This window comes from Macrosteles quadrilineatus, unplaced genomic scaffold, assembly GCF_028750875.1.
Source record: "Macrosteles quadrilineatus isolate MER2022 unplaced genomic scaffold, UCM_ALF_1.0 Scaffold_8__2_contigs__length_117827958, whole genome shotgun sequence".
In the NCBI taxonomy this organism is placed as follows: Eukaryota; Metazoa; Arthropoda; class Insecta; order Hemiptera; family Cicadellidae; genus Macrosteles; species Macrosteles quadrilineatus.
The window spans coordinates 83,589,860-83,615,879 of NW_026542601.1; the positions used below are offsets into that span (position 1 = coordinate 83,589,860).

The window sequence follows — 26,020 nt, forward strand, 5'->3', positions numbered from 1 at the left end:
ATCATTTTGTTTTTTGACCTAACTTCAAATGGTGTTTTCAAACATTACGGCCACTTGGGTATTATAGTGTTTTAGACAGTGACAGTGTCAGGGTTTTCCACTTCTTTAACTGATAGAAATGAAAAATTATTTCATATAACTGTTTGTTTTTTGCTGTAGATTTAAAGAATTACAATATTCTCTTAGGAGTTCTCATCCATTTTGAAGCATCGTGCAACTTGTAATATATTACAACTTATATACTATAAGTAAAAAGTTCAAGTTTGTAAGCTATCATTTTCAGTCAAACATTCTCAAATAAATTTAAACCGCAGTAGAAAAATGTTCAGCAATGAATTTTTAATTTTTGACATGCTCACACCTAAAACGACCACTTATCGTTATTTGTAGAGGTCTGATATTAGTTGGTGCATTTGTCATTTGACAGGTGGTGGAAGACAGACAACTGTTGCCAGTTTCATGAGGAATTTTTAACATGAATGCGGCATGGTTGGTTTTTGTAATACAGGTAAGCTTAAAAGTTACTATTAATAATAAATATACATAATCAGACAACGTATTGTCACTCTTGGCGCAAAAGTTGAGAAACCTTATTTACATAGCGAAAATGATAGGAATAGTTATTGTAAACTAACACAGATCTGTAAAAAAAACTAAAGGAGAAAACAGAAGCACACTCTAACATCAAAATGTTTTTTTAATCAAACAAACTGGCTACAACTGGTTCATAACAGATGGAATGTCTACTTCTACGTTAATGTTTAAGTAAATTGAGAACATCATAGTGTGTGTATTTTGCAGGTTTTGGCCTCGATCTCTGAAACTTTGTGCTGGTGGTGGACAAGAGAGTCTCCAGGTAGGTATTTGCTCTTCAGTCACTAATGGAAATGTTATATTTAAATTAAAAGGAAATGCAAGTCGCTGATACAAATATTTTGTAGAGAGGAATGAGTTCAGCCACAGCCACCTCTAATACAAGGCGGCGGCGAGCGAAACGTGGCAACGTCACATCCGTGTCTTGATGCGCGGTCGTCTTACCATTACAGTGAATGGACGAGTCGCGTACCGACTTACATAATTGTGTTTCTACTACCCTAACCATTAGTAATGACATTGAGCTTGTTACTACAGCATGCCAGATAGATGAGATGTGCCTGGATGCAAGAATAATTACGAAAGCTCAATTAAAAATGAATAATACATACAGTGTTCTAAGATTCTAAGCGATCCACCGCGTCAGCAACAATGGCTTCCTGCTATTCTTCGGTCAAATTAGACACCTTAAAACAATTCTCGTTTTTGTGTGAATCATTTTCACGAATATGAACTTAGATTTGAAAAAATGTAAGAATAAGACATTGATTCGTGTAAATATAGACGTGAGAAGTGATTTTTAGGTGAGAATGCCGTACTATTTCCTTATTTATTTGTCTATCTTATTGATAAAAGCTGCTGTTAAGTGATTAAAATAATGTTAAGGTTGGTTTGTCGGCTACTCATCACATAAATATAAATACATAATTTATGTGATGAGTAGCCGACAAACCAACCTTAACATTGATAATGCCATCACGAAAAATACATACCGGAATTAATTGATTAAAATAACTTAAATAAATAGCACTTCAAAGAAATAAACCGGTGTTTCTGTTAAGTAGGCATACTAGTAAAAAATATGTAGCCTACTGCACCGTCTAACAATAAAAGCATCATAGTCTCTGACTCCAGTCTGAATGTTGATGTGAAAAAATTCTATTAATATTGTGGAAAGCCATTCCCTTGGCCATTACCAAGCCATTGGCTTGGATTCTGAAATCGTTTAAGAAATGGCAAACGTTTTGCTTAGTAACGATTCGAAGAAAATAAATTATTTAGTAAGTATGCCTTCAAAATGAAAATTTCAAATTTTGTTGTCACTAACTTATGATTTCCTCAGGTAGACTAAAACAATATTCCTATTGAAAATTGAAAATTAATTTTATTTGAACAAATTGTTAGATGCTAGTCTCTACAAATCCCAAAGTCTCTACAAATATATTGAAGTGGCAATAAGTTAGTCCTCCTACTGTATTACCATTCTTGGTATCGTAGCTATATTTTGTAAAATTTAAGCCCTGTCTGTCTAGTAGTTTTTAATATGTTGAATAACAGACATATAATTCAGACACCATGAGATTGTTATTTAATAGTATAGATTATCAAATTAACAAAGTAAATATGTAAAGTCCATCTATTTCCACATTCATCGTACTTACAATATGATAAATGCAACCAAAAAGTTATGTTTGTATCTTTAGTTTTAGACATATTGTGGTGGGTTGCAATTTTTCACTAAATAAACAACCTAGATTCTAATTTGTCTATTTTACTATACCCTAAAATCCACTAAAATATGTAATTTAAATACTTTCATTCATTGATACAGAGCAGCAATACTCTCACTGATGTTTATAGCCTAGCACGAGTGCCGGACCCAGGCGGAATGTGAGTGCCAGTTCGAACGTCACGGCCTTGTATCAGAGGTGGCTGTGGTTCAGCCTGTCTATACTCCTTTTATCCATGCTATTAGCTTACCCGAGAAAGTTAAACACAAGACGGATATATTTTGTCATCATATAGGACTTCTTCAGAGAGAAGTGACACTCTCAATAATGTGTTGTGAGTTGTGACTTTTTAATGTGTATCTATTAGACCCTGGATTCTCTCAAGTAGCTAAACTCTAGCTAAACACTATCCCCTTGAAACAAATTTTTTAAATACCCCAGCTGCAGAAAATTTGTCTTATCGGATTCACACTAAAATATTTCCACACAAGACATATTTATTTCCCATTTATATTAGATTTCAGGAGTACTTCGGTATGTTGGTAGGGTGAAGGTAAAAAGTGTTTTTTTCTTACAACATTTTAATAATATAAGGTGAAATAAATAAATTTGGCAATTTTTAGCAACAGATCCATAAACAAGCAAACTAGAACTGTTCCTTAATTTTCATACAAATAACACGGAATTTTTTTTTTCCATAACCAATAAACGTGTAAAAACTAAACAATATACTATTTTATTGGTTACTTTAAGCTCTTCAAAATGGTTTAGAGAGAAGTTTTGAAATTTTTATGTTTTGAGGTCCAAAAATTGGAAACCCCTATTCCTACAAAAAAAAGCCATAAACCACTGTTCCTTTGGTCCGATTATGCTGGTTCACAAACTCATCCAAGTTAATACCAACCTACACCTTCAACCCAAATTCGACCAAAATTACTCGAGTTGTCGCATTTATATACATATATAGGTATATTAAAATATAAATAAGCCTATATACATTTGTAACAATTTGAGCGAATAGTGGTTTTGGCCTCTGGGGACATAAAAATGAAAATGTAAATCCGTCCCGGGCCTAGGTCTTACTGTTCCATGTCACATACAGAACATTAATATGTACTTCCTTATAGGGAAATTTGCTAAAATTTCAATGTATAATATTAGTATTTAAACTCTTATAATTTTTATAATTAATTATTACCATAATATAGGTGAAATTCTCACACTTTTTACAATATTTTGTTATTGCACCAAACAACCACAAGTGCGAGGCACTGTGCGGTCGCACCTTTTGCATGTGCTTGGCCGGCTCTGATCACACCCAGGGGCGGCTCCAGGGGGAGGCCCAGGCCTAACCAAAATGTTGGTAGATATTTCAAAATTATAAATAAATAAAGACATGTAAATAAAGGGAAAGCATTAAAACTCATTATTTTGCATTAACATTTTTTTTATTCTCCCCCTTTTGCGGGGAAGCCTCTCAAACCTCTCATCTACCGATCAAACTCCTTCATGATCCCTTGTCAGACCTCAAGGCTATTAAAAAGAAAAAGTCAGACCTACCCAAAAGATTATTCCTGGAGCCGCCCCTGAACACAACACTTTCAAATAAAAGTATACAATAGTTAGCAAATGATAAATTTATCTTATAGACTTGATTTGTTTGGTTATGTTTGCAACAGACTGAGCATGAACTATAAAACAGTAGAAGATTAATTTATGTTGAATGGTATTGAATTTAATTTTATGTATGGGGTATGGGTTACAACAGATTAAAATTTAATCAATTGATATAAAACCATTATTTCTAGTGATACAGCACTCCAAAATCAATGGAGAAAAGTTATTACAAATAGCACAAGAAGATTGGAACACCAAGATCACTTGGGTCAATGATTCGAAAAGTGGAAAAGGCCGTGTTTTCATGAGATGTTTTGAAAAAAATAAAAAAAACCAAGATAAAGTTAATAGTGGTTCATTTATTTTGTTATTGTTTGTTAAACACGGACTTCAATGGAAACCTTTGTCTGTGTTTGATGTGGATTCATGCAAGGGGCACATAACAAGATATGTTACATGTATCTCTTTAGAGGAAGAATCAACAAGACTCATTCAAGTAGAATATAAAGAAGAGGAGAAAAAAGAATGTTTACTGTTCGAATTACCGGAAAATGGCTTCCAAAACATTAAAGTAACCGTAGAAGACACTGATGAGAAGTGTTTAGCTCAGAAATTTAAGTGGTTTTCTGTTAAGGTAAGTCAATATTACATTATAGCTGATTATTTAATGCAAGGGTTACCCTGTAATTGGTAACTGTAATGTGATTTGGTTTAAAACTGAAACTGATACATATAGGGATTTTGCCCCAGCCATTTCTTAAACCTGAACAAAAGTAATAATTTATTTTAACAGAGACTTGAAATTATTCCATCCCCATCTGGTAACATAACGGATCCAGAAGGATAACAAGAGGTACTTAGGTATGGATTAAAATGATCCTCTCTAGGGGCATTTCCCGAAGGGTAAGGTTGCCCATATGTTGCTTGTTTATCGTTATAGATAGTTTGGGAGGCCAGGCAGAGTGAAGACAAAATAACAAATTCGGAATTGGTAGTGTTAGTGAAAATATAAACACTCAGTCAAATCCCAGTAGAGTGGGTCTCAATGTTTTTTTTGTCTGGGGATTCCCACCCTCAATCCCTCATCCTGCATATTTTCAAGACCCACATGTTAAATAATGTAAAATAATTATAATTATTTAGTTTGAAGCATTTTTATTTCATAATCTTGAAAATAATGAGACTTGTAAAGTCCTATTTATCAGAAACTAGATCTACATTGAATGCTGAAAAATTTGGATGCGTAAACAAAGCACATAATTTTCAAAAATAATCGTTCTGTATAGGCCCCCTTTACTGAGGGCCTCAAATGATCCCAGTCCGGACCTGAATCCACAATTTTGCTATGCAATTAGTTTGGACAGTCCCAAGTAGTGATCTTTGAGCTTGATACAGGATGTCTTGTCTCTTAATTTGAAGATTTGAAGGTCGTCAACACAAATAATAAAATAGGTAGACCTTTTTTTATTTGGAATGCAATCCCGATTCACACGACTAAGATAAATATGCATCGGGGGGATGCAGCAAACCTGCACACTATTTTTATTTTAATTTTTAATTTTTTTCCTCTTATTCTTTTGTTTGAACATTTTCATTTATAAATATGTTTCAAGATTCAATCATGTGACTAGAAATTTGCGAAGTCTGTAATATACTACTATTAATATAGATTTTTAATATACTTATAGGAAAAATTTGTCAATCATCTAATGTACCACCGTGAATGCGAGGGAGTCTGTCTTGATTGCCCCAAAAGTGCCTTGACAAAATTTGAGGAAAATCATCCTACACTTAATTTGGTAAGCTTTATACAGTGGTATTTCTATGAATTTTACACTCTTAATGTAAGAATTTGCTAAATAATGCTTAAGAAGGTGTCTTAAACATTTATAATTAGCAACATGTTTGAAATTTTCAATTTTAAGATACCATCATTAACTAAACGAATTTGAATATTATTAAATACTGTGCTCTGGCTGATGACTGCAAAAGACAGAGGGAGGATCGTGGGAAGGTCTCCTCCGTGCCAAAGAAACCTAGGCCGAGAAAGCCCAGGGCTGTGGTAATTCTGATTAAACTCCTGGGGGGGGTCATCTTTCACTGAAGTCTTGGGTTAGCTTAAGACTAAGGCCAGGCCAGAGGGGACAAAAACCATCGTCAAGTCCATCAGATGTACCCAGAACCCAGTCCTCCTTGAGCTGGGAAAATCTGACGACCGAGCAGCTCTTGCTGCAAAGGTCAAAGAGGTAGTATAGGCTTCGGAGATCCGGGACCTTGACAAACTCTCGACGGAGGCTGAGGTCAGGGAGGCCATCATAAAGGCCAACCCTGATATCCAGAATACCGACTCCTTTAAGGTATGGCTCACACGACCAAACTATAGAGTGCAACGAATGGCGTTCGCTAAAATGCGAGACCAAGATGCCATTAAGCTGCTGAATTTTGCATACCTGATATCGGATGGGTCAATGGCAGGTTCAGGCGGAGGGTGGTCGTACCGCAATGCTTTCGCTGCCTCGGGTTTGGTCACTCTTCCCAAAACTGTAAGAGACCCGATCGAAGGAAGAATTGCTTCCGTTGTGGTGGTTTGGGCCACAAAAGGAAAAACTGTGCAGTATTAGAGTGCTGTTTCGACTGTGCAGTAAAAGGCCAAAATGACGACTCATTAGGTCATATTCCTGGGACTGGGCGATGCAGTGTTTTTAAGGCTGCACTCACAATTAAACAGGCCAAGTCTCAAAAGTGAGGATTCTCCAGGGTGATTTTAAGAGTTCCAAGACGGCTGACTCTCTGTTGGACCAGCTGGTCCAGGAATTTGGCGCAGATATCCTTCAAATCAGCGAGCAGTACCGTGACAGAAACCCACTTTTTATGTTCCCAGACTCTCTCGCTACTGCCGCTTGTTGGGTACAAAACAACTTGGAGGCACCAGTGAGGGATCACGGACGCGGGTGTAGGTTCGTATGGATGTAGGGGAGTGAAAATTTAAAAACGTACGTTTTCAGGAAAAGCACTTTGCAGATTTGTTTCCCCTTTTTTCAAAACTTTTATTATTATTTTTATTTCATTAACATTTGAAGTTTAATAAAATGTCCATGGTAACGCAATATCTTTGGTATTTTTTTAAAAAAAAGAGCATCTTTAGTGGAAAAACACAAAATCCTGTCACGACCATAACAGACGTTTAAATGAATATTAAAAATAGTTAATATTATTTTTATGACTATGTTTTGCTATAAACTAATTTACTTTTATGACCATTATACAATAAAATGGTCACTGAGCTTTTGGTATATTTGGTCTTTCTAGAAAAAAATGAAAAAACTCAAAAAATTGAAAAAAAGCCAATAAAATCTTTTTAAGTTTGTATAACTTCGAAAAAACTTACCTGAGACCAGAAAAATCGTTATGTTTGTATAGAGGTGTGCTTCTTTTGTGTATAAAACATTGAAATATGACGATATTTTAATTTTTGAAATTTTTATGATAGAAATCATCAACGTGATGGTCAGGGACAAGCGCTACGGTCGTGAATTTTCTGTAATAATCTAAATCTTTCTAAACAATCCTTCAATTATACTGTTAGTTATAATAAAAATAAGTGTTTCAATTGAACTAAACTGTTCAAATTACAATTATATTAAAGTTATTGTCACGACCAAACACACTATAATCCATAAGGCTGGATTGGTCGTGAAAAAAACCCACCATGGTTGTGAAACTTTGGTCGTGAAATTACGTGTTATTTGGCTCTGTTCTGGCGGTAGCCCTGCACCCCATGTTCGAGGATACAAAGTGAACTTCTAGGTTAATCTAGCAATTGAAATATCTTATAAACAAAAATTAACACCATGTCTACCTCATCGAATGACTACGTACGGTCATGGACACACCAAAATTACAAAAAACACAATCTTTCCTTTATTAATCTTGTAATTCCCCCTTTCAACTCGAAACGACCGGCACTACAATCCTGACGTACACCCCGAACTAGTCTCTAAAACCAACTGACTCCATCGACGCCAGGCTTGCCACTGTCGTGCTCCAAAGTTGAAAATTTTTCCCAAATGGTCGTGACGCCAAATCGAGGGACAGACTTATTTTGTCATGGTAGTCAGTTTGCAATGACAATAAAATTATAATATGCTCCTTTTTTGTAAGTTTAGTAACCATTGATGACATAAAAATATGGCTTTATATATTTCGGCATGAATAATTAGTCTAAAAACAGCGTGAAAGTTGGAAAATGTACCCTAGTGACACGTCATGGTCGTGAATTTCGAGACTTTAAAAATACGAAAAAAATACCTAGAACTGTGCAATAACCAAAATAAAATACCCCCGCCGCAGCAAACCTGCAGACTAAGCGAATTTCCATTTGCCTGATTGGATTTACACTAAAATATCTCCTTAAAATATCACATTTATTCCCTATTTAAATAGAATCAGTTTAACACATAGTTAGGTTTGCTGCAACAGGGAGGGTGAAAGTGTTTTTTTTATGTAAAATGTTAATAGTTAGTAAGAAATAAAAATATTTTCCAAATTTGGGCAGAACATGTTAATAAACAAGCAAACTACAACAGTTTACTTATTCTCCATAAGAATAACATGAGAATTTTAAATTTACAATTTTTTGGAATTTTCTCCGTAACCATTAGGCGCATTATAACGCTTCAATATACTAAATTATTTGTTTTTTTAAGCTCTACTAAATTGTTTGGAAAGAAATTGCAAAATTTTATGTTTTTTGGGTCAAAAATGGGAAAAACCCATTTTTACCCCATAAAAGCCCCCATAAACCCCCGTTCCCATGGTCCAATCATGCTGGTTTGCGAACTCGTTTGAATAAACGTAGGTTTACAGGTTTGTACCAAATTTCATTAAAATCGGATCATTTTTGCTCGAGTTATCGCGCTAACGGACACATATATATATATATATATAAATATATATATAAATATATATATATATATATGAATTTGAACGGATGGTACTTTTGGCCTCTAGGGACCTCAAAACGAAAAAAAAATCGGTCCCGGGTCCAGGTCTTACCATGAGTACTACGGTAATAGCTTATTCCCTATATGGGAAATTCGCTAAAACCAAATAAATGTGTGCAACATGTTGCCCCCGTCCCAAAAAATATTAAAACACATAATAATAAACTACAAATCCAGTATCTACGAAGTAAAAGGCCAGGGACATGAAAACTTACGTTTTTAAATTTTCACTCAGGGACGTCACGTTTTTCAGTGTCTACCTTTCCCCTAATGAGCCCACAGAGTAATTCCTTCTGAAGGTTGAGCGCCTAGAGGAAATTGTGCGTGTCACTGCTGGGCATGTCGTCATTGCTGGGGATTTTAATGCCAGTGCTGTTAAATGGGGAATGCCATCTACAAACTCCCGGGAGAAATACATCCTGGACATTGCCACCAGGGCCGGACTATTGCACAGTTTTGTTGTCTATTGCACAGTTACAAAATATGGTCTACCCTTAAGTAGTGATGGGAACAATTGATTGAAAACAACCGATTCAATCGGATATGATTGAAACTATAGTAGTCACTTCATACTCCCGGTCCTACGGCAACTGGAACCAGTCAACCGTCAATAGTTGGAATAACTGGAAACAGTCAAACGTCGGTGATTGAAACTTCAGTAGACTTCCTCTTATCCGGACACCTTTTAACCGGACATTGGTTTAACCGGACTACACTTGGCGGAAATGACATCTCTTTAACCAGAAAATTTTTATTAGCACATTGGTTTAACCGGACTAGATCGGCAGTAAGTGGGCAGTACTGAAATGACTGTTCTCGTGGGAAAGATTTGAGACCATTGATCAGGTGTCTAAATCCAACAGAAAAGAAACATAAACAAAATTAGATCTCAGAAGACCTGAAAAATGAAAAAAAAGAACTACTACAATTGGCCTTAAAACTTCGTGGAAACAAAAATCCTGCCTTGAAATGCGAGTTGAAACAAAACAAACTGAAATATAGGGCAAAATTAGTCAGAGCTAAAACAAAATATTTTGAAAATAAAATACAAAAATCAGCCAATATACAAAAAACAGTATGGCAGATTATAAATTATGAAGTTGGGAAAGGAAAGGGAACAAGAAATAAAAATATTACTTTGAAAGAGGGAAATTGTAGCTTAAGTAATCCTAGAACATGTTCATCGTGCTAACATGTTCAACAAATATTTTACTAATGTTGATCAGGATGTCAGAGGCAACCAATGTGAGAGCAAGATTGAAAATCAAAGTCTTATTGAAAATGAGCAATGTATTAAAAGAGGTTTTGATTTCAAATTTATTGATGCGGGGGAGGTGGAAAAAGTAATTAACTCTTTAAAAAGCAAAAATTCTGTTGGACACGATGATGTCCCTATTAAAGTTATAAAGCATGCCAAAAAATGTCTGAGCCATATTTTAAGTCATTTAATATTCATCTTTTGTATCAGGAATTTTTCCAAATCAATTTAAAAAAATCTAAAATAATACCAATTTATAAGAAAGACGACCTAGAAACTGTGTCAAATTACCGTCCTATTTCTCTCCTACCAGTAATATCAAAAATTTATGAAAAAATTGTCAACAGTAAGTTATTAAATTATTTAGAATAATTTAAACTATTAAACAATAGGTACTCAGCATGGATTTAGGCCTGGAAAATCTGTAATCACAGCAGCAGTGTCATTCATAGAATCTATAATTGAATCGGTTGATAAAGGGGAGTTCACAATTTTTCATTTTCATTTTCATCTTAGTTAGGAATTTTCATGGACCTAACTAAGGCATTTGATAGTGTCAACCACACCCAACTGATAGATAAATTACTCATTTTAGGGGTTACAAAAAAATCAATAAAATGGTTTCAGTCATACCTAAATAATCGTTGTCAGTTTGTAGAAATCACACATAATCATGATAACAGAATTACAACATTTTCTTCTGAAACTGAAAGGGTTAAATGTGGGGTACCCCAGGGGTCAATCCTTGCCCCCCTGTTGTTTTTATGTTATATAAATGATGCTGGTGGTGCACTCTCATGTTTGCCTCAGAACAATCTTTGTTTTATGCAGATGATACAAATCCCAAAGTATCGGCTGAGTCAGTGCAACAAGTTTAAATTTTAAGTTTTGTTGAATTGGCAAACATTGGAAACTTTCTAGAGCAAAATAAATTGAAGCTTAATCTCAAAAAAACTATTTTTTTAACTTTTAAAACAAATCAAAACAAAAAGTTAATTCAACCAAATATCATGTATAATGCAGAAGAAATTGAACATAAACACAGTACACAGTTTCTAGGTCTAATTGTGGACCAAAATTTAAACTGGGATGAACATGTTGATAAACTCCTTTCAAAATTATGTTCAGGACTATATTCACTCTCTAGAATGTCTTATTTTTGTAACCATAAAACATTAAAAAACATATATTATGCTAATGTCCATTCACATTTATCCTATGGTTTGTGCCTTTATGGTTCAACTACAATAGCAAATTTGGATAGGATACTTAAACTTCAAAAAATAGCAATAAGAATAATTTTGAAATTAGAACACAACGAAACAACCAAAAATAAATTCAAAGAACTGAAAATTTTAACGGTATATGGCCAATTTATTTACGACACAATTATTCTAGCAAAAAACAAGTGTAGAAATTTAATATATATAATTAAATATATAATAAATTTAAAATCAAAACCTCTTTTAATACATTGCTCATTTTCAATAAGACTTTGATTTTCAATCTTGCTCTCACATTGGTTGCCTCTGACATCCTGATCAACATTAGTAAAATATTTGTTGAACATGTTAGCAATAGTTCTGGGATCACTTAAGCTACAATTTCCCTCTTTCGAAGTAATATTTTTATTTCTTGTTCCCTTTCCTTTTCCAACTTCAGAATATATAATCTGCCATACTGTTTTTTGTATATTGGCTGATTTTTGTATTTTATTTTCAAAATAATTTGTTTTAGCTCTGACTAATTTTGCCCTATATTTCAGTTTGTTTTGTTTCAACTCGCATTTCAAGGCAGGATTTTTGTTTCCACGAAGTTTTAAGGCCAATTGTAGTAGTTCTTTTTTTTCATTTTTCAGGTCTTCTGAGATCTAATTTTGTTTATGTTTCTTTTCTGTTGGATTTAGACACCTGATCAATGGTCTCAAATCTTTCCCACGAGAACAGTCATTTCAGTACTGCCCACTTACTGCCGATCTAGTCCGGTTAAACCAATGTGCTAATAAAAATTTTCTGGTTAAAGCGATGTCATTTCCGCCAAGTGTAGTACGTCTAGGTCTAGGTCTTACCGTGCCACCTACGGTAATAGCTACTTCCCTATAGGGAAATTCGCTAAAAGGTTTTATATAGATTTTATCAGTTATGAGGTTGCTCGATCCACCTCAGAAGTAATGTTCACTAATTGTCCAACACCTAAATAGGCTATAGTCTATAACAAATCAGATGGAGATTACCAAATTCAATTTTCTTCTCTGAAAACCATTTCTTCTTGCCTGTATAATAAAATGGGTTACTCTCAATTGTTCCAGATCTTCTTCCTATTTGAAACAATTAGAATATTTTGTCTAATTTTCACTTTTTACTTTGAAATTATTAAGACCACACACATTTTTTCTAACCCATCACCTATTTCATGGCAGAAGAAGGAGAAAGTCCAGTTGCTATGATAACATGTGTTCTACAGTCAGGTCTATTCACTTTTAATCACTCAGGTCAATTAATATTAGGTATATGAAATTTCATTTGTGTAAATTGGCTTTTTGAGATTTATTTAATTATCTATATATTTATTTTTATTTTACCTTGTGTTTGAAATAGATTGTAAACATCATATATTTTTAATAATCCTTTATAAGATTCGTTGATTAACAACAATTCATGTTAACGTTGCTATTCACATAACAGACAGTATTTGCTTTTTGGAAATGCAGCATTGATTTGTCATTTGCATTATTTGTTGCCAATGAAGCCGCACGAACATATGAACTAGGCCCCTAGCAGTTCAAGAATAAAAGCCAGCTTGACTACAAGTATATTCCACTACACCTAACAATCCGAAGAGAGATTATATTGAAAAATTTATGGAATTGATAAGGTTGAGACAACTGACATCCGCATGTCATGCAATTACAGATGTAACAGTAACCCAGTGACCAATTTATCAAAACTATACTAGAGGGTTATTCATTTGCACAGAAGTACGGTATGATGACCGTCATGACGAAGGAAAAAATAAAACTTACACAGCTTTAGGGTGGGCCTCCGTTTGGTTTAAGAACGGTCGGTGCCTTCTCAATTAACAGATATTTTTTCTAAAAAAGCATAGATTTAATCTGTATAACACTGATGAAATCGTGTAAGTGTTTACCACAAAAGATCCACCAATACAATTTTAATACTATTTAAAGGTTCCTCCAAAAGCATCCTTCATATATTCCACCAAAAGAAGAGAAACCAGTTAACATAGTAACAATAACTCCTATGATGTACTGTATAAGAAATATGTTATTCATTGAATGATCAACCATATTTTCTAAACTAACCCAATAGACATTATTGTTTTTACACTGATTTATTACTCATTAAACAATGTTAAATGCTCAATTTTTTTTATAATTTCACTCCATTAACGCAGTTAGATGAATTAGCGTAAGCCTTTAAAGCAACCGTCGATTTTGACGGGTTTCACCTAGAATTATATATAGGTATACTGTATAAGAATTTGAACGGATGGTGTTTTTGGCCTCTAAGGACCTGAAAACGAAAAAAGTAAATCCGTCCCAGGTCCAGGTCTTACCATGAGTACTACGGTAATAGCTTATTCCCTATATAGGTAATTCGCTAAAAGTAAATCGGTCCTGGGTCTAGGTCTTACCATGAGACCTACGGTAATAGCTAATTCCCTATTTGGGAAATTCGCTAAAAGGAAAAAACTACAAATTAGGACAAATGTTTCATATTTATAAAATAAATTTCTGTTCTATTATTTGTGCAAAAATCTTAACTTGCTTTTATGTTATTTGACTGTAAGAAACATAACCATATTGGCTAATCATTACCGTAACCAAATTTGTGGATCCTGAACTAACAAGTGGAATTATTTTTCAGTGTATATTGGGTCCGCTTACTTGTTGCTATTGCTGCGCTCCGTGAGTACATTTTAAACAATTTTACAGACTATTTACTAAGTACTAAGTTTTAAAAATATACACATAAGTAAATTATCCTATTGAGATAATAAATACCCCCCGCAGCAAACCTGCAGACTAAGCTAATTTTAACTTGTCTGATTACCCCTACTAAAATCTTACTAATATTATAAATGTGAAAGTTTGTGTGTTTGTTTGTTTGAAGTTCAATCACGCATTAACGACTGGACGGATTGGGCTGAAATTTTGCATGATGATAGCTCACATGCCCAATTAACATATAGGCATATTTTTCTCTGAAAAATCCTTTCGGGCTCCGCCCCAGTGGCTCTGCAGTTTCCCAGGTTAACCTTATGAGTATTCATATTTAAAGGGAATTAAAGAATTTTGTCAGCTGTTTCAACTAAAAAAGTTGGTTCTATGATATGAAAAGCATTAAAAAGTTATAAGATTTACCAACAGGGTGCAGCACTATTATTTGTTTTGCATTTACCATAACTACAGCAAGCAGCAACAAAAACTGTGATATGCAATGAGAACTGTCAAAGTAGGATTGTTTACAGTTATGTTTATGTTTTTAATTTCATGAATAATTTGTGATATTTTGCAAACTTTTAATAATTTATTCTTCTCTATTGTTTAGGTTGAAGTGGTAGAACATTATGACTATGGTAGATATGTAATACTATGGTATAACGTAAATTTAAATAAGCAAATTTTATCAAACGGTGTCCTCCCCCATTGAAAATGCAAATGCAAAGCTCGAGTATAACTGCAATAAGCGTTTTATACTTATATGCCGACCCCGTACGAAGTTTGGGTACTCTGCTAGTATTTCCATAAATAAGACATTTTTTTCCAATTTAAATAACACTAGATTTAACGAGTGCTTAGGTTTGCTGCTACGGGTAAGGAAACAAGTTTTTTTTACCGTACGTCAATAGTATAAGATGAAATAAATAAATTTGCTTAATTTTATCAACATATATCCATAAACAAGTAAACTACAACAGTTTTCATTTTCTCCATAAGAATAGCATGGGAATTTTTAATTACACTTTTTTTCTCCGTAACCGTTAGGCATACAATAGTGCTTCATTGTACTAAATTATTTCTTTCTTAAGCTGTACTGGTACAAAATGGCTTAGAAAGAAATTGCAAAATTTGTTGTTTTTATGGTCAAAAATAGAAAACCCATAAACCCCCATTCCAATAGTCTGATCATGCTGGTTCGCAAGGTAGTTCGAATAAATGTAGGTTTACATGTTTGTACCGAATTTCATCAAAATCAGATCATTTTAATTCGAGTTATCGTGCTAACGGACATACAGTATATATATATGAATATGAACGGATGGAGTTTTTGGCCTCTGGGGACCTCAAAACGAACAAATAAATCGGTCCCGGGTCCAGGTCTTAGCATGAGACCTACAGTAATAGCTTATTCCCTATATGAGAAACTCGCTAAAAAAAAATTCAATTTTCCAGAAGCAATACATACCATGATCACACACACCACGAACTTTAAATTTTTACTCCCCCCTGTACATTATGGAGAAAGTATTGTTTTCATCAAACTTTTCGAGTTTGAGTTTTAGGTGGAAATATCTATTTTGAGTCACTCTGAACCCAAAAAGTGGTTTTTGAAGTGATGTATGTGCCAAAGATTGCAAACAAAAAATCACCTGATTGTATTGCCATATAAGTTTATGTTTGTTTTGATTTGATTGTTATTGTTTACATAATTTTTTCTAAGCTAGTGAACCTGTGCGGCTCAATGCCCCGCAAAAAACATATTAATTTAGAAAACGAATTCATCGTGGTATATATTGACTCGACGTCGAAAATTAAATTCAGTAATAATAAAGCCTTAGAAGGGAAGCAGTCCAGCCATTTTCTAGCTGTATGCGTATTATATATTTACTAGTGGTCGTCCTGTGGTCGAAACTCGACCAAAAATAATTAATGTACAGACTTCTCTATTTTCTCCCCACACTGTAAATAAAACATGTGATTGGGATTTCTTCCATTTGTTTTGATTTTCTGTTTATATTTTGTTGTTATTTCGTCACCATCATGGCAACCCAGTTGGTCCATGTTAATTTTTTGAAGTTTTCAAATTCGTTTTTTGTGCTTATTTTTTAGCCTATTTTAATTTATAAAGGGATTCTGCACATCTACAGGCAAATATCTTTCTAGCAGTATGCGTAGATTTCTCCTGCGATGCACACGAGCTGAGAAAAAAGGTTTTAAAGCAACATGCTTGCCTATTAATATATAGACTAGTGGTCGTCCTGTGGTCGAAACTCGACCAAAAATAATTAATGTACAGACTTCTCTATTTTCTCCCCACACTGTAAATAAAACATGTGATTGGAATTTCTTGCCTTTGTTTTGATTTTCTGTTTACATTTTGTTGTTATTTCGTCACCATCATGGCAACTCATATGGTCCATGTTAATTTTTTGAAGTTTTCAAATTCATTTTTTGTGCTTATTTGTTAGCCTATTTTAATTTTTAAAGGCATTCTGCACATCTACAGGAAAATATCTTTCTAACAGTATGCGTAGATTTTCCCTGCGATGCACACGAGCTGAGAAAAAAGGTTTTAAAGAAACATGCTTGCCTATTAATATAGGCCTATAGATAGATAGATAGATTAAATTAATAAGTGTTCAAGGTTAAGTATGTTATAGTGTAGCTATTTTTTTTAGATTTTTAAAAACAAATTTAACAAAATATTTTATCATATCAAACCAATTGGCCTATGCAGCATATGAGGGTCATAAAATGCTGCTTGAAGAAAACACTTTTAAAAATAATCACTAAAAAAAAATATTTTTATCACAAAAGCACTTCCATGAATACTATGACTTTAGTCTTAAAGTTACCTTCAGGAATATTACCCCCAGCTTTTTGGTTCCCTGATAGTCTTGGTACTGCTGCAATCTGGGCGCGTAATGCAGCTACAGTACAAGTACGGGGTCACGCGAAGGGCCGAGGTTTCGTTTGGGTTCGGTGCCGGGATGTCACTTACTTTAGTGTCTACCTCACTCCCAATGAGGCCATCCGTGACTTTCGTGAGAAGATAGACCGCCTGAAAGAGAGCGTGCGCAATATCACAGGACACGTCGTCGTGGGTGGGGATTTTAATGCTAGGGCTGTCGAGTGGGGAATGACCCTCACAAATTCCCGGGGCAAGTACATTCTGGACTTTGCTGCCAGAGCCGGACTCGTTGTCGTCAACGAGGGCAACACGCCAACTTTCCGGCGCCCTGGGATGCGGGGAACGATCCCAGACATTACCCTTGCATCTGAGTCTCTTTTGCCAAGGATCAGAGCCTGGAGAGTCCTGGAGGATTACACGGCCAGTGACCACCAGTACATAATTTTTGACGTCCTGGATGGTCATCAGAGACAAGTGGCAGCGTTTTGTCAAGTGCCCGTTCGATGGAACATTAAAAAACTGGACGTGGCAAAATTCAATGAAGCCATCCTACGAAGAACGCCGGTGGTTCATCCTGCAACTGGCGTGCCTCATGCAGAGGCGTTAGTTGCATCCACGATGAAACTGATTGTCTCGGCCTGCGATGAGTCTATGCCTCGCAGGAGATACCGGTGCAATAAGCGTCCTGTGTACTGGTGGACTGCCGAGATTGCGGAATTGCGTCGAGCGGCATTGAGGGCCAGAAGACTTGCTACCAGGGCTAGAGAACCCCTAGACAGACGGCGTAAGTCGGATGCTTATAGGGTGGCTAGGAGGTATCTTCGTCGAGCCATCAATCGGAGTAAACGCAGTTGCTGGGATAAATTAAGGGACGATGTTGATTCCAACCCGTGGGGCCTGGGTTACAAACTTGTAACCAAGAAACTTGGAACCCGCTCTCCACCTTCCGTCATGGACAGGGTCACTATGGAGAGGATAGTCGAGTCCCTTTTCCCGGCTCACGCGTTGCGCCCACTGCGGGATTATGGAAGGGTGGACGACGTCCCACTTTTCAGCCCTGAAGAGCTGGTGGCGGCCGTCATATCCCTGAAGAACAACAAGGCTCCTGGTCCCAATGGGGTGCCCGGTGAAGTCCTCAAGAAGGTTTTGACTACCAACCCCTTGATCCTTTTGAGCATGTATAACGCCTGCCTGGTTGAAGGGGTTTTCCCCTTGTGCTGGAAGACAGCTAGGCTTGTGCTTGTTGGGAAGGGCAAGGGAGACCCAGATCTGCCATCCTCTTACAGACCTCTGTGTATGTTGGATACGGCTGGCAAAGTCCTCGAGAAATTGATCCGTTCCCGGCTAAATTCAGCCGTTGTCGCTGCGGGGGACCTCTCCCCTCGTCAGTATGGATTCAGGATGGGGCGATCAACGATTGATGCGATTGAGGAGGTGAAGCAAGCCTTGATGAGAGCTGAGGATTTTACCCACTACTCTCGCAGGGTTGTGCTGCTCGTAACGCTCGATGTGCGAAATGCATTTAATTCGGCGAGGTGGTGCGATATGCTGGATGTTCTGGAGAACACCTTCCACGTGCCGGCATACCTCATGCGCATCATAGAGGATTATCTCCGGTTTCGCCTCCTAACAAATGACACTGCGGAGGGCCCGCGGACGATGAGTGTCACTTCTGGTGCTGCCCAAGGTTCCATACTCGGCCCAGACCTCTGCGTAACCGAGCTAAACCGAGTTATGCGTACCATAAACGCATGGATGGCAGACCACGGTCTCTCGCTTGCTCTGAGCAAAACCGAGATCGTGATTTTGACAAAAAAACGGATTGACACCATCGTGCCGTTGAGGGTGGGAGCCGTCGAGGTTCAAACTGTTCGTTCTGCCAAGTATCTTGGGGTCATGGTAGACAGCAAGCTTAGCTGGCGGGATCAGATCTTCCGTACAGCGGACAAGGCCGCTAGGGTGGTTTCTTCTCTTAGCCGGTTGATGGCCAATGTCGGAGGGCCTCGGTCCAGTCGTAGAAGGCTGTTAATGTCTTCGGTCCAGTCCGTACTCTTGTACGGTGCGGAGGTGTGGGCAGACGCACTAAATAAGGAGGCATACAGGATGCGGCTCGCCCGAGTGCAGCGTCAGGCAGCACTGAGGGTAGCATCTGCCTACCGAACAGTGTCCGAGCCCGCCGTCCTGGTGATTGCTGGAGTCATCCCCGTCAAACTTTTGGCGGCGGAGAGAAAGGCAATTTACCGGCGCCGTGGGGAGGACGAGGCACGAACAGAGGAACGCACCCGCACCTACCAGCTGTGGCAGGAGGGCTGGGAACAGGAGACCCGGGGACTCTGGACCAGGCGACTGATACAGCATGTCCAACCTTGGGTTGATCGGCGGTACGGAGAGGTGGACTTCTACCTCACCCAATTTCTGACGGGACACGGCTTTTTCCGGTCGTACCTGTTAAAAAAAAAAAAAAATTACCCTGGTCAGAATTTTCTGTAATAAATATGCGTATCCTATTAAAAGGTGTAGCCTTACTTAAAACAACAAATATATACAGGGTGAGTTTTAAATGAGTTCCCCCCCTACTTTTTTCTACATTTCTTAAGATATCATATCTGGACCACGTCAGATCATTGTAGAATAATTAACAAGTACTTTATTTTGACTGGGTATACATTTTTGGCCGCAATCTTGGATCTGCCATATTGGATACAAAGTTTTTTTTTCAAATGTAAAGGTAGGGTTGTGACCCATTATTTCAAATTAGAATTTTACGCTGATTACAATGCCATAATTATTTTTTAAAAATCTTGATCCGTTCTAAAGTTATGAGGACTCTTTATACCTTTATTTTTAGCCGATTTTAACATTGTGCATTTACAAACTAAGGCCATTATCTCAAAATAGTATTAGATAAAGATAGGCATACACCACCATTCATTGTCGACCTATTTTCACTTGGTTATGATGGATGTAATTTTTTCGGCCGCCATCTTGGAACCGCCATTTTGAAATGTGACAAATTAATTTAAATATGAAGGTGGTGTTGTGACCCATCATTTTGAGCTACTTTTTTATGCTGAACTCAATGCCGCAATCCGTTTTTCATTTGCATCTTTGGTTTTTATAATATTGAAATTTTAAATAAGAGAATTTTAATATTTCATCAAGAAAGCTTGATAACCAAAAACGGATTGCGGCATTGAGTTTAGTATAAAAAAGTAGTTCAAAATGATGGGTCACAACACCACCTTCATATTTAAATTAATTGATCACATTTCAAAATGGCGGATCCAAGATGGCGGCCGAAAAAATTACTTCCGTCATAACCAAGTGAAAATAGGTCGACATTGAATGTACTAGGTGTATACTTATCTTTATCTACCACTATTTTGAGATTATGGTCTAGTTTGTAAATGCACAATGTTAAAATGGCCTAAAAAAAATAAAGTTATAAAAAGTCCTCATAATTTTAAAACGGATCAAGATTTTTAAAAACTAATTGTGGCATTGTAATCAGTGTAAAATTCTAATTTTAAATAATGGGTCACAACCCTACCTTTACATTTGAAAAAAATACTTTGTATCAAATTGTATCCAATATGGTGGATCCAAGATGGCGGCCGAAAATGTATACCCAGTCAAAATGAAGTACTTGCTACTCTACAACGATCTGATGTGGTCCGGAGTTGATATCTTAAGAAATGTAGAAAAAAGTAGGGGGGGGACTCATTTAAAACTCACTCTGTATATATATATATATATATATATATATATATTTGCTCATGACTGAAATTGGTCTGGCTAAGAACAGTGCTGCTCTTTAATTAAAGTGCTTGTGCTGCAAATGAAAAAAAAACAGAAATTAGCATTCTTTCCATTTTAAAAGGTAAGTTTGTTTCAGACGTGCAAATTTTTATCCTCGAAATCAAAATATGTCCCCACTCACTTGTTCCAGTTAGGACTTTACATTCTACTTTACATTGTTGTTAACCGTTCTGATCACATGAAGCCTTGTGCCATTAATGAGGCCCTTTTTGATGTATTAATATCAATAAAACCACTGCCCCCTTTTATTAGTATAATCTGTGTCTTGGCAATCCACTGACCTCTATATTTAAAAACTCAGTTGGATTTTCTAGATGGGTGTCTCCGCCTTTGTCTGTTTTCTAGGACCCACTCTTCTTCCCCTTGGCATACTGACAATTAATTACCTAACTTGTCAAGTTCATGTAGTAATTCATTAATACTGTTAGTTTGTAAAGAAAATTAGATAAAAGTTACTTGGCTTGGTGCTTTCGTAACTGCAAACTCAAAATACATCACCCACAGGTAAAAAAGAATCAAGTTATTGGTTAAAAAAAACTATGTTTGTGTAAAAACATTATTCGGTACTTTCCTGTTAAAGGGAACATTCATTATTATCGATGATTTATTTTCGATATATCGATAGTTTTGTTTTCCATCCGATATATTGATAGTAACAAATTGAAACATAACAGCTGACAAGTAATACAGTAAATAAATATTGTTCAGTATCAACAAACAATTTAAAAAAAATATTATATTGAAATGAAACTGTTCTAAACTAACCTAACCAACCAAACTTGCTGTAACATTTCAAAATTCCGTTTATAGGCTATCTATTCCCCATAAAGGCATATTATGCCTTTTCTGTTATCACGTGGAATTTTGAAACGGTAACTTAGCCTATACAGCAAGTTTGGTTAGTTATGTTAGGTTAGTTTGGAATAGTTTCATGTCCTAATCCAATATATAGGCTATTATTTTTGCCTAAAACAAGGTTGGTTCTTAATTTGTAATTTAAATGCCAAAATGCGTTTGAAGATATTAAAACAGAAGTACCAATCGTGAAGTAAAACAAAAATATCGATATATCGAAAATAAATCATCGATAATAATGAATGTTCCCTTTAACAGGAAAGTACCCATTATTCACATGAAGTAGATGATTTGTTTGATTTCTCGATCAGCTGTTTCGTTTCTAATGAATTAATAATGTCAAAGATTTGGGATTTTAAATACATCTATATAATTAATACGCTACATGAAACTTTGTCGGTTGAACTCCTCCGTCATTTCTTAACCGATTTTATCCATTGACGTCTCATTGGAAAGAGCGTGTCGCGTAGATTTGCAAACTGGCCTTACATTTTTTTTAATGTCCCTTGGGCTCTGCCCCAGTGGCTTTGAAAGTTCCCATGTTATCCTTATGAAGGACATAATTGTTTACATTTTGATCAGCTGTATAATTATTTAATTGCTGTTATTTATTTTTGAATTCAACTAAACGCATTGAGTACATTTACTGACTTTGTTTAAATTAAATATTTACTACTTTAATTTACAATGTAAAAAATTGAGAAAGCCTGGGCAATTTGATATATTTTGCCTCCTATATTATGAAGAACACCTACAATATGAAGATTCCCACAAACAATGAACAAGTATGTTAGCCAAAGTGTTAATATTTTGTAGGAAATACGGACTTAACTTTATGATGATTGGCAAAGGAAAACACTATAAGGCTGAATTAAACTGGTACAGCAAGGACATTATATAATGTTTTCATAAAAGTCAAGTGATTTTAAAATAATATGACTACATCCAAGAAACCTTAATTAAACTTTCATTGAAGGATTTGCATTATTCACATTTAAGGGAAACAACAAACCATCTGAACAACATTAGGCCTTTCAATTCTGCATTTTTTTCATGTAAATATAACTTACGTTATAACAGTAGCTAGCCAAATTGATGCCAATTGAAGCAAATACAATTGTGATAGAGAGGTTTTGCAGAAAATCATGCAGTTCTTAAGTAATGTAAACAAAATGTTATCGCTATAAAAAAAAATGATTGAAATTTCTAAACGTTCTGGCGACAATGGGTAGTAGGCCTACCATGCAGACTACATTATCATTGACGAAGATCAACATAGACAACCTAATGCGGCTATAAGTGGGAAACATTTGTAGAATACACTGAAAACCAGATCAGCCTTTGAAAAATGATAAAATATTTACAATAAATGTTGATTATATGGAACTGTTAGGTACGGAATCTATGAGTTGAGTTTTTTAACTCATCGGAAATTATGACTTTTATTAGTTTTTAAATAAGTTATTTGTTTTTAAATAACTACCGGTACTTTACTTCTTTGATATTGCTCGATTTCGAGCAACATGTACACTAGTCAATATTATTATAGTAAAGTTTTCTAAATATGGTAACTTATTTTCAACTAAATTTTACTATTCCCAGCATGAAAATAAAGTAGCGAGATTCAATATGAGTAAAGTTTAAGAAGGCACACAATCCTTGATGGAAATGTAGTATACACATTTATATACAATTGTAATATAATACACAGCAATTATTATGTAGTAGACTTTGATTATTTTCAAGTAACAAACATATGTTTCTGTAAATAAAAATTATCTCCCTTGTTATCCTTATGGAGTAATACGGAACTATAAAGGGCCCCAGGGCCTCACTCTCTAATTGTTTCCTTAAAAAGAAGGTTTCCTGCACAACTTCACGTTACGCTCTTTCCAATGACACCAAAAACATGTCAATCGGTTCAGTAGTTTCGGAGGAGTAATTGTCACAAAAAACCTGCTTGCGTATTAAATAAGTACTAGTGTCCCTGTTGCTCGAATTCGAGCAATTCCTAAGTATTACAGGCGTTATTTTAAAACGAATAACAGTCATAATTTCTCATGACTTTAAAAGATTCGACTCAAAGATTATAGAAATACTCAAGATGTACATAACAGATTATATCAAATTATCCAGGCTCTCTCGCTTTTTTCCATTGTAATATTTACGCCAACCCGAATTCAAATAGTAAATATTTCATTTCAACCAAGTCAGTAAATGTTTATAGCCAACTGTTAAATTAGCAAACTTATTGAATGTTTCCAATTAACATATGTTCTTCTTCTCACTTTTAATTTCTGACAACAGCTGGAGTTTTATAACAATTTTTGTTTCCCATGTTAATCTTATGGAGAAATACGAAACTTTAAAGGGCCCCAGGGCCTCACTCTCTTATTATTTCCCTAAAAAGAAAGTTTCCTGCACAACTTCAAGTTACACTCTTTCCAATGACATCAAAAACATGTCAATCGGTTCAGTAGTTTCGGAGGAGTAATTGTCACAAAAAACCTGCTTGCGTATTAAATAAGTATAGATAGATGGTGAAAAGGGTGTTTGCAATCTGGGTGACGTCAGCATATGATGGGAATAGTACACCTATGTATTTTCCATCCACCATGGGCTACTTCTTTGATTTGTAGCTTGTCAATATATGTATCAAATATAAACAAAAACAACTATAGTTCGGCCGCTTAGAAAACGACCTGCGCGCTAATGCTAAACCAATGCTGGAGGAGGTCGCTTTCTAAGCGGCCGAACTATAGCAGAGTACCCGTTCTTCGTACGGTGTTGGTGTATAAGTATGAAATGCTTATTGCAGTTATACTTGGCTTTGCATTTGCAATGGGATTGGACATGGTTTAAGAGAATTTGGTTCTTTTAATCTACGGTATGCTATAGTATAGCATAGCACATCTTATAGCCATAATGTTCTACCACTGCAACTAAACAATAGATAAAGTAAAGTTCTCATTGTATAACTTATCACAGATTTTTGTTACTAGTTGGTTCAAGTTCAAAAAAGTTTAATAGTGCTGCACCCTGTTGGTAAACCTTATAACTTTTTAACGCTATGTATTATCATAGAACCAACTTGTGTAGTTGAAACAGCTGACTAAATTCTTTTATTCCTTTTAAATATGATTACCGGTACTTATAAAGTTAACATGGGAAACTCCAGAGCCACTGGGGCGGAGTCTGAAAGGACTTTTGAGATAAGAATGCATCTATATGTTAATCGGGAATGTGAGCTATCATCACACCAAATTTCAGCCCGATCCGACCAGTATTTTTCGTGTTTACTTGTCACAAACATACATATACATTCATACATCCAAACATTTTCATTTATAATATTAGTAGGAGTAGGATGACTGAAAAGAAGCAGATCATTTAAAATGTTAAATGGGTCGAGTCTTTTAGCTTTCTAGATGGTGAATTCGCTTACGGAATTAAATAAATATAGATTAATTAATTGAATAAATCAAATGTTTGGTCTATGGTTACCTAAATAATAAAGATTGATTTCTAATATTGATGATATCAATATGATAAAAGATAACAGATGAAAATAAAATGTACAAATACTGTGAAACTGATTTTTTAATAATATGACGATGGCCTAAAAGGACAAAAATAGAATTGAAGGTAAGAATAAATACAACGATGATCAATTTAAGCTTATTTTCAGTTTCTTATTTCTCACAGCATTTTTTTTTCTCTAGGTGTCGGCAAACTGTGAATGATTGCTGCGGCTGCTGATGCATACCAAAATGAGAAACTCGTTGGAAGTCAAAGTAGGAATGTCCATGAACGTAAAATTTAGTTAATTATTTTAGCTGCTGGGTGTAAATATTAAAATTAATAAAACTAAAAGTATCAGAAATGTTAACCTATTATTTTGACATTCATTTAGGAAGAATACATTTGTGTAGTAAAACATGTGAAAATATGATTAAGAAGGGATTACAGTATAACATATTAGCATAGAAAGACGTGTTATCATGCATTGGAAATTTAATAAATTTTTTTGTAATTTCAGACTTTTATTGTTTGATTACAAAGTAAATATTTCAACCCTATTGTCATACCTTTTAGGCATTTAATGACTCACTGAAGCTCTTATCGCAGTGATCTAACCATTGCAGTCAGTAGTTACATCTACATCGTAGATTAAAGCAGTAGACACTACTTTACTGAGTGTATAAAGATGATTTATTAAATAAATTACATCCTTCTTGCTCTATCACAAGCAAGCTGCTAAACACAAAC

The 26,020-nt window shown here is 35.4% G+C and overlaps 1 protein-coding gene across 2 annotated transcripts; it reads left to right on the plus strand.

Moving 5' to 3' along the window:
* The first annotated feature begins 420 nt into the window (after positions 1–420).
* On the plus strand, positions 421–25,791 carry LOC129000969 (uncharacterized). Of its 2 annotated transcripts, XM_054428077.1 has the most exons (6): positions 421–508; positions 802–856; positions 4,133–4,575; positions 5,630–5,740; positions 14,090–14,130; positions 25,474–25,791. In XM_054428077.1, exons 1-6 carry the CDS (start codon positions 476–478, stop codon positions 25,508–25,510), a joined length of 720 nt encoding a protein of 239 aa, XP_054284052.1. In that variant the 5' UTR covers positions 421–475; the 3' UTR covers positions 25,511–25,791. The 2 variants fall into 2 exon arrangements, with proteins under 2 accessions (XP_054284052.1, XP_054284053.1); XM_054428078.1 differs by lacking the exon at positions 14,090–14,130.
* The last annotated feature ends 229 nt before the right edge of the window (positions 25,792–26,020 follow it).